The sequence below is a fragment of the Oryzias melastigma genome, linkage group LG11 (genome assembly GCF_002922805.2).
Source record: "Oryzias melastigma strain HK-1 linkage group LG11, ASM292280v2, whole genome shotgun sequence".
Taxonomy (NCBI): Eukaryota; Metazoa; Chordata; class Actinopteri; order Beloniformes; family Adrianichthyidae; genus Oryzias; species Oryzias melastigma.
The window spans coordinates 18,524,170-18,534,047 of NC_050522.1; the positions used below are offsets into that span (position 1 = coordinate 18,524,170).

The 9,878-nt window shown below is 37.8% G+C and overlaps 2 protein-coding genes across 2 annotated transcripts; both read right to left on the reverse strand.

Annotated features, from left to right (window-relative positions):
• Positions 1–4: 4 nt before the first annotated feature.
• Positions 5–1,633, reverse strand: LOC112138308 (early endosome antigen 1-like; the record flags this gene model as incomplete). Its single annotated transcript, XM_024260876.2, has 1 exon — positions 5–1,633. A coding segment is annotated over exon 1 (1,629 nt), but the record flags the coding sequence as incomplete, so codon positions are not given.
• A 1,031-nt stretch (positions 1,634–2,664) lies between these two features.
• On the reverse strand, positions 2,665–9,598 carry LOC112138297 (mitochondrial dynamics protein MID51-like). The gene is made up of 5 exons (XM_024260866.2): positions 9,574–9,598; positions 6,668–6,875; positions 6,330–6,418; positions 2,974–3,245; positions 2,665–2,902 (listed from the first exon to the last, which is right to left on the reverse strand). The coding sequence occupies exons 1-5, from the start codon at positions 9,596–9,598 to the stop codon at positions 2,762–2,764; spliced, it is 735 nt and encodes a 244-aa protein (XP_024116634.1). The 3' UTR covers positions 2,665–2,761.
• Positions 9,599–9,878: the final 280 nt, after the last annotated feature.

Below are 9,878 nucleotides of genomic sequence, written 5' to 3' on the forward strand. Positions count from 1 at the left end.
CTTTCAGTTCCTTATTTTCCTTCTGGAGATCTTTGATTTCTGTCTCTAGAGCAGCGACTTCCTGTTGTGGAGCTTGTATCTGAACCTGTAGGTCTTGGATTAGCTTCTGGAGAAGCTCCTGTTCTTTCTTTGCTTTCAAATTTGTCTCCTTTGCTTTTACCACTCTCTCCTTCATATGTTTCAAATTTGAAATCTTCTTCTGCAGATCATCAACTTCAACATGAAGGTTGAAGTTTTCTTCTGCCACGTGGTCAGTTTCTGCTTTTATCTCCTCATAGTCAGTCTCCAGAAGTTGCCGCTGTTTCAGAAGATCAGTCAGCATTTCTTTTTGGTCTTTGAGGTCCTTAGTTTCCTCTCGAAGGGGTCCTAGTTTGTCTAGTACGTTGTTATATTGACCTGCCAGTTTACAAACGTCCTCTTGCTGCTGTTTCAGATGAGAAACCTCCTCCTGAAGCTGCTTCTTCTTATCTTCCAGTTTGGACTTTTCTTCAGAGATTCTCTGATATTCAGCTTGAACCTCTTCTAGCTCCTTATTTTTCTCCTGGAGATCTTTGATTTCTGTCTCTAGAGCAGCGACTTCATGTTGTGAAGCTTGTATCTGAACCTTCAGGTCTTGGATTTCTTTGCAGTAAAGGTCTATTTGATTCTTTTTCTTCAAATTTTCCTCTTTTGCAACATTGAGTTTTTCTTCCACCTCGTCAAACTCTGAAATCATGCTCTTCAGCTCCGCAACATTGAGTTCAAGGTTGAAAAATTGTATCACCAAGTTGTTGGTTTCTGCTTGTTTCTCATTACATTCAGACTCCAGCGCCTCTCGGTGTTTCAGTTCTTCTGTCAGAGCGTTTCTTTCTGCTGTGAGAACGTTTGTTTGTTCTTGAAGCAATTCCAGTTGTCTTTTTTCCTCCTCACGTCGAACAATCAGCTGACGTGTTTCCTCCTTCTGCTGTCTCTGATCAGAAATCTCTATTTCCAGTTGAGCCTTCAGATCTGTGAGTTGTAACCGTTCTTGTGTCATTGAAGGATAGTTCTCTTCCATCCTCTTCTGTTCCTCATTTTGGTTTTGCAACTCCTGAAGGATTTGCCTTAGTTCCTCAGTTTGTTGTGTCAAAGCCTGGAAGTCATCAAATTCTTTTTTCAAATCTGATTCCAGGTGTGCTTTGCGGTCAATCTTTTTCTGGAGTTTCTTCTGTTGAGATTGCAGAGCTCCCTTCTCTTGTTCCAGAATTTTTTGTTCAGACTTGAAGCCAGAAATGTCTTTTTTCATTTCTTTCAGCTGCTGAAGTTTGGACTGAAGTGCTTCAATGACTGTCCTCAGGTCCTGGTTACTTTCAGAGATCTGAGAGGTTTTTATCCTCTCCTCTTCACACATTTGTTCCACGTGGGTCTGCTTTTCGACGTCCACTCTTAGACTCTCCACCTGCTTCACCAGTCTTTTGTTTTCCTTGATAGCAGCTTTCCGTGATTTTTTCAGGTCTTTGTATGAAGCATCCAAGTCTTTCCTTTTTTGCAATTTCTTGCAAATGTTCTCAACATGTTTGTTCAAAGTGTCGTTTTGCTCCATAAGTCTCTCTGTGATGTGTTTCAGTTCTTCAGTGGAAGCATCCACCTCTTGAAATTCTTCAACGTGGGACATTTTGAGAAAACTTTTTGTTGTTCCAGTAACGTGTGGGCTTGTGTTCTTGTGCTCGTCTTGCTGGGTGTCTGTGAAGACTAACTCGGATCTGCTGGAAGATGCCAGATAGGAAAAAATAGAGACGATTTTATGACGTCAGATGACATCATTCGGGCTAAAACGTCAGCGACACACACGTCCTACTGATGTCAAATGATGTCATCACCTATGACATTGTGATGTCACTGTGTGATGATGTCACTGTGTGATGATGTCACTGTGTGATGATGTCATCGTCCAGACTGTGATATCAGCAGCTGACTAGAGTTTTGAACAGTTGCTGCTGCTTTATACTGATATCAATTGTGTAACATACAAAGCTCATTTTTGTAGTTTTTCTGATCTTATTACCAACCTGCAGCATTTTGATCTAAGTCATGATAAATGTTATTTAACTAATTAATCCTGAATTTGCTCTGCTGGATTTTCTCCTGATGACATATAATGCAAACACTTTCTGTGTTCATTGTTCTGTTTTAAAAAACTCTGTCATGGAATTTAGAAAATAGCAAAAACAGGAGGGATGGGAAATGTAGTTTGATCCATTCATGACGGTAAATACTGAGTGTAATAATGAAATATTCAAAGGGTTTCTTGCCGTGTACAAAGAAGTTCTCACTTTGCTGTTCCCTCCGAAACCCATAAAAATGCTTTTGGTCAAATAAAAAATGACGAATATTCACAAAATATTTGAAAAAGAAAATAATAAGCGGACATGAACGCAAAATATGAACTGTTTATCAGTAATTAGGTGAAGGTATATACAAATCAGCTGTTGTCCAAGTTCAGGGGACAAGGGGACAATTGCATATTTAACATTCTTTATCTCATTTTTTGTACATGTGGTCTCCAAACATGTAAATGTAATCAGAAACTACATGTTTTTACATTTTTGTTTATGTTTAAAGTTCAAGGATGTGTGAGTGTATATTTAAGCCTTGAAGTACTTTATATTTGTTTTCTCAAATATTTGCTTTGAAGCTTAAAAAAATAACTTTAGGCTTTTATCTTCTTTTTTACAATATTTGTGTACAATATTTATTTTAAAAAGGTCCTATCTGATTATATTAGTTTTTTTTTTCTCTTAGTTCACAAATATTCCAAGTTCTCCCTGCGGACGAGCCAAAAACCAGGGACGTTCATGATCGTGTCCTCTCCTGGGATAGACGACCACAGATTCTTCTCCAAGACCAGAGGCACCATCATATGGGCGTGGTCCGCCGTCACCACCTGAGAGGACAGGAAAGTTTCAGTCCAACCTTAAGGAGTGAAACGGTGATAGACCTGGAGCGAAAGCAGACCTGGAGGTCGTCGTACAGGCTTCCACTCAGGTACATCTCTCTTAGCGGCATGTCTGGCAGCTTGGCGTGAAGGAACACTCTCAGCTCTGCACAGATGTCCAGCGCTGCCCTCCTGGCCACGGTCTGCTCCACAGCCGGGATGTTGACCTGTTTTTGGTGGAACTCCCACAGGCGCTCCTGCAGGAACAGACGCATGCAAGCCCGCTGCAGGTCCGACTGGCAGGCCCCACTTCCTCCGGCTTCAGAGTGCCCGGCGGCTCTGCGCAGACGGTCTGACGACACAAGCACAGGTCGAGGCCAAATTAACCATTAATCTGAAGTGACTTTACTAAAGTTTTGGTCTTGAAGCTTCTAAAGCTGTTTTTTTTAACACAATCTCTCCTCTGAAGTCATGTGACATTACAAAAAAAGTGTGCACGTTGCCATGACGACCTCTGAAATAAACAAAAACGTGTCAAAACCGGTTGACCATTTAACAGGAAATTGAATATAAATTTAAAGTTTAACATTTCATATTTGCACCATTAGATATTTTTACAAAATACATTTTATCTATAAACTAATGAAAAGTGTTTACACATAAACATTTCTGTAACTACATTTGAACATTTTAACCACGTTTAAATCTTACTCCTAAAGCTGCCATGACAACCTTTTCTTTACTATCTTAAAGTGGTTTAGAATGTCTCAATCGCTTTATTTTGACAAATAATTTTCCTTTTGACTTGAAGCTATAATTTAGAAGTTTGAAAATGGTCAGTCTTTTATTCACTTTTGTGACAGCCTCCTTTTTATTACACAATCTAATGATTTGATTTATAATTTAAAAGAAAACATAAGCAATGGAGAAAAATCAAATCAAAAATCGATTTTTATTTTGACCCTATTTTTTTGTTTTATTGTGAAATCTCTAAGCAGGGGTGTCAGATTCCGGGCTTTGAGGTTTCCTGCTGGTTTCTGAGAAACCATTTGCTGCTGATTGTCAGGATCAGGTGTGTCGCCAATATGAAGCTACAATGGCGAGTTAGTTGGAAAGCATGCAACACCGGTCCTTAAGGTCTGGAGGTCGTCAGAGAGAAATGATCCACGACTCGTTTAATATCCAGAGGAATTTAGGGAAGCAGCTGTGCAGCATTCTGCAGGCAGGACTAGTGACATTTATACTTTGATTTGTGTGCACATGCACAGATCAGTCAATGTCATTACAGGTTGGATGAACATAATTTTTTTAGTTTCCTTTTACCAATTTAATAATGTTGTTTTGAAAAGTAAACAATATGAGTTTGAATTACGTAAAGTATTTAGGCAAAATAGAAAAATGATATAAAATAATTAAAATGAACTATAAAAATATATGAAGTTTTTACTAAAGCCCAGAATCAATTTTTTCAGTGTAGAAAGCTGTTTCCAAATCTATATCAGGCCTAAGAGTTGATGAAGCGAGGAAGCTGGAAATGAAACCGAGACAGAAAAACATTTTTAAGAGAAGTTTTTACCCAAATGCTTTGCTCTGTGGTCATTAAAAATTAAAGGGTCTATACAATGCTTTTCTTAAGCCTTTCAGACAATGTGATCATATATGACATATATATGATCACACAAGGTGCCAAAACCCAAAACACACCTTAGGTCACGGGTCGAACAGAATAAACATTTATTGAACATTCTAAAACTACATTTTTAAAACTTTAAAAATGTGACTTTTAAACATAATTATGAACTAGATATATAGCATCACTTGCGATAATGCTAATGTCAATGATGTAAGCTGAATTTGGGCGCGGAAGATGCTAATGCGGATAGCTGAAAATGCTGAAACTGATAGCTAAAAATGCTGAAGCTGATAGCTGAAAATGCTGAAGCTAATAGCTAGCTAAAATATTAGCTAAATGTCAAAATAATCTAAAAAACCCCAAAAGAAGTCAAAACAGCTTGCATGTAGCTGAAAAAAAATAGCTAAACTTTAAAAAAGCCTTAGAAAACTGAAAAAGCTTAATTTAACCAAAACAGCTAGCGTGTAAATATTAGCTTAACTCCAAAACAGCCTAAAAAGCTTTTTTTTAAAAAAGCCTAAATTAGCCAAAACAGCTAGCATGTAGCTGAAATTTTAGTTAAACTCCAAAATAGTTTAAAAAAATCCTAGTAAACGACTTAATACTTCAAAGAGCTAGCAGAATGCCAATTTTTTTAAGTTTAAAACTGTAACTTTTTAGAATAATTATACAAAATAAAAAAAGGAATATTATTCTAAAATAATTAAATAATTTTCAATATTTTATTCTCCATAAAAATATATTTTGTCAAAATTATACAACTTAGAAATGAGCACAAGATAACATCTGGCCATTAATAATAATAAATTAAAATGATCTGAGGGCCGAATATCATTGCCCCGAGCGCCGGATCCGGCCCCTGGGCCTTGACTTTGACACGTACTTTAGAGGCTAGGCGTGAACGCAGCTTTGGCCTTTTGTTCTGCAGACAAACATCCTTAACATTCCTGTTACTTTATAGAAATGGAGCTGTGATTGCAACAGAAAATGAATTTTGGGCGGCCGTGGAGCAGCGGCAGACCCGTCGACTCCTGACCGGAAGATTGGGGGTTTGATTCCCGTCATGCATGCCCGTGTGTTGAAGTGTCCTCGAGCAAGACACTGAATCCTAACTTGCCTCTGGTGGAAGGTTGGCACGAATGTGTGAATGGGTCTGTGAATGTAAAGCACTTTGGGCCATTTAGCCATTATACAAACAAAAAATAAAAACTAGACCTGGGGCCCCAAAGCATCTAGCTGCTCTGCCCGTCCCTTGCACAGGGGTAACCTCGGGATCCCACCTCTTTTGATAACAAATGATAAAAGGAGAGACATGAAAGTGATGCACAAAGCAAAGAACAGAAAATATCCTTTTCCCAGTAAGCCCTCAATGAAATCAACTTTTTTGTACCTAAATAGAGACACTTTGTGACACCAACGCTGACAGCTTTTTTAATTAGTTATTCTAGTTCAATTAGATCTTAAATTTGAGGGATGTCTTTTTCTAATTGGTAGGTAGCAAGACCCATGGGGGGAGCCAATGGAGCTTTCAGTTCTACTTTGTCCAACCCAATTACTGGGTTTGGAACGCTGGAGAATGAGGATTTCATTTCTGACGTTTGGGATCTACTGAGATGACGTACCCCAAATAATGAAAAAAATAAGAAATGTGTCATTTATAGTTCTTATGTGTTATAGTTAAATCGGCTTATAAATAATGCCTTTGTTTTACCAAAGGAAAAAAGGCTTCAAATCTGCATGACGTCCATATAATCTAACACATCCTGGTGCCTGTTTTTGCGTGCCTGGTTGAAGCACACAGACCTTCGCTCCTGTTGCTGCTCTTGGAGCCGAGCCCGAGCACTAACGGTTCTCTGGTGTTGCCTGACTGAAGACTGGGAGCCTCCTCACAGCTGCTCAGCAGATGGACGGGTGAGGAGGGAGATGTCAGGACACATTAGCTCCATCCTTGTTTTCCCTCCACGGTTAGCGCAGCAGAATCTGTCATAGCGCTGGGCTTCTGCCACAGCTCACGGTCAGTGCTTCTGCTTCATCTGTTTCGTGCCAAGTCTGAGCTAAAGCAGCTTGGAGGCACGGGCGATCTCGCTGTTTAAATATCATTAGCAGTCGGCAAATTTGCACTTTGAGTAAAAATATTTAACAGTGTGAAGAAGACGGGAGCTCGTGAAGTGGCAGCGTTCTGGAAGGAGCTGTTATTTACTGCGATGAACGTGATCAGATTCAGTAAAAACCCAAATCTGCTGTGATGGCAGTTGCTGCACTTGCACTTTGGTGTGGAGAACATCTCACAGCCCTGCGACCTCTCCTGATCTGAACCCTCCACTCCATCTACAGCCTCGTTTGTGGGAGCTGGAGGCACGAAAACAGAATATAAAACATATCACAAATAAAACATTCTGCTCTGTCAGGAGATTCCTGCTTGTACTTTTGGCCTTATGGATTTTTTAAAGCATGAAGCTGTTTAGTTCGTGTTGAAAATGTGTGGGAAAAGCTTCAAATCCATCAAACACTTTGTGCTCTTTGAAACTTAAGAACTTCTGCAAACTTTAAGCTGAAAATCTCATTCTAACTTTAAACAATCAGAAGTCGACATGTGCTAATTATTTTTCAATTATTCAGATTTACGTAAATTACCCACAAACATTCACCTTTGCACATTTGTTATTCACAAGCTTTCTTTTTTGTGTCTCCTCTAGTAATTATGCCAATTTTTTGTTTGTTTTAAAAATGACTTCAAAAACATTTTAGGACAGTTTCAGTTCCTCTGTATGACTATCATTATGAAGATTTTTTACAACAATTTTGGACTTTTGGAAACCAATTAAGCATCTGTCATTACATTTGGAAGCCCAATACAGATAATAACTAGTATTTGTGAGAATGATCTTCCTCAGCTGTCAGAAAAACAGATTTTTTTTTGTAAGAATACATTCCTAAATCCTGTTATTTTCTCTTTTGTACAGCAATTGGTCAACTTATGTGTGAAAATGTATTATTTAATCAATCTATGATTGTATTGAATGTATTATATTGAACAAGACCAACATTGGTTTAAAAAAACTCATAAAACGTGTGAAATAAAAGATAACAGTAAAAATGTTAATTAAAATTGATAATTATTTTTTAAAAAATGACTCAATTAAAAATTGTGTTTTTTAGGAGCTGGAATTTTAGATTTTATGTTATTGCACAAAGACTAAAATTAGTGTGCACCACATTTTTTAATTTCTGTGTTGTTTTTGTGGTCTTTTTAAAAGTATTTCGAAATATAGTTTATTGAAGTTCAGTTAAGGTGGACAATAATTTAAGTCAAATAATTATCTAAACTACATAACAACAAGCTACCAAAAAAATGTTGATCTTTCTGAGAGGATAAATAGAGTTTGGATAAAACAAGCTCAAATTTACTTTTAAGAATAACTGAAGGTCACAGAAAAACATTTTAAATCTACAAAAAAACAGAAAATTGTTTAATTTTTGCCTAAAAGAATCTTTTCAAACAGATTTGAAAAAAAAAGCTTCCCTACGACAACTTTAATCAGAATTTCTGTACCTGTTTAGAGGCTGGAAACTAAACTGATGTAACAACTGTTGTATTATCAGAGGGGTTTGATAGGCAAATACAATAAAATAATCTGGAAAAAATGATTTTATGGTACCTAATGATATTGAAAAGAAGGGGATTGACAAAATCTGTCTTTTCTGTCTCTACAAGCTAATAGCTAAAAGATAATGGGGTGGGATTATATAAGTTCGCTTCCTCCCACTCCCTTTCAAGCCATCTAGACGTAATTTAATGTGATGTGTTGTCTTTTTCTTTTTTCTTTAACGTATTATTCCTGATTACTTGAAATAAACCATTTCATTCATTCATTCATTCGTTCATTCAAATTTAAGGAAGAAACCATTTTTTGCTCCTTTATTGTTACTAAGAGAGTTTTCACCCTGATAAGGTTGGCCTTGGACTGATCCAGGTTTGGTCCTGGTTTGATCCAAAACTGGTTTCTTCTGAAGGTCCTTTTATTTTGGCAGATGTGAAAGCTTGTCTGGAGTCTAGTTTGGACCAAACAAGAGAACTCTGGTCGTCTTAAAAGCAAGAAATGATGAGGTTCACTTCAGTTTGAAAGTAGATGGACTCTCCACAAACGTGTGTCTATGCTCACTTGCAGATGAACTCTGGTGCGGTTCACTTCAATGCAGACGGACTTTCCATAGACACATGGCAGGAAATGAGCTGTTAGGATGAGATTAAAACCAAAAGGTTCAATGGGTTGTGGGTTTAAACCTCAAGTACTACAGTCTGTAAAGGATTTTTAGCATAAAAAGCTCCACTAAACGTAATTGTTTCAGTGAGGTGATCATTCGCAGCATCAGTGTCACATGTTTGCTTGGTTTGTGGCTAATGCTGTCATTTGATTTTATACTGTCATAAAAATGATTGTCGTTAGCAGCTTTTATTGAAAACAATTAGATGTTAACATATACATTTGTGTGTTCCCATTCCTTTTCAAGCATCTGCTTATAAAAAACACAATTCCAAAAATAAATTAGATTGCATCAATCATGACCAATCTGTGAATTACTTGTTGGCTCAGAACAAAGCCAGGATTTGCAAAGTAACAAAAACATTCTATGTTTTATGTATTAATTTACAGAATTATAAAATATATAAATTAAATAAAACTAATATCAAGATCCTGCAGCATCCCTGGACTTCATTGTGCATAAATGAAAGCTAACGGCATCAGGAGAAGGTTCTGCAGAGCAGAGAAGCTGAGTTGTGACAGCTTCCCGCTCGAGGCATCTCTCACATTACTGTCTTGCTTTGTGTTGGACACTAATCACAGGATTGAGGAGGCATTTGGGAAGCGGTGATGGTGTTATTACTGACAGAGAAACCCCCTCCCTCTTTGCAATCCCATTAAGCTGCCGCCCAAGTGTTTCCAGCTCTGATGTGGAGCAGCGCTGCAGCCCAGCTCTCTGTGATAAACTTGCATGCTGTCTTTTGGCAGCGGCAGGTAGCTGATGACTGCTCTGCCAAGCTTACATCTGCTGTTGAGGTTATCTGGCATGAACATGCAACCACAGACTGTTTAAATGTGGACTGATGTCAGTTGCAGCTCCACAGAGACAAAACTTCTGATACATGGAGTGTACATGTTGCTTTTTAAAACAGGTTAAGAAGATTTTACATTCAAATAAAAGTAAGTGATGGGTATTTTACAGCACTGCTGGTTACCAAAGTGATCAATATCAAAATTGAACTTCTCTTTGGATCAGAGGAGGATTATAGACAGCAAACATGCCACAATTTTGTAGGTCATAAGTGGTATTAGATTCAACAGCTACATC

Excerpts from the sequence above, each read along its gene's own strand:
- LOC112138297 (XM_024260866.2), bottom strand. The coding sequence starts at position 9,598 with ATGCCAGATAACCTCAACAGCAGAT. Across the intron at positions 6,876-9,573 it reads AGATAACCTCAACAGCAGAT|CTCCCACAAACGAGGCTGTA; the intron begins GTAAGCTTGGCA and ends TCGTGCCTCCAG. Across the intron at positions 2,903-2,973 it reads GCCTGTACGACGACCTCCAG|GTGGTGACGGCGGACCACGC; the intron begins GTCTGCTTTCGC and ends CTGTCCTCTCAG.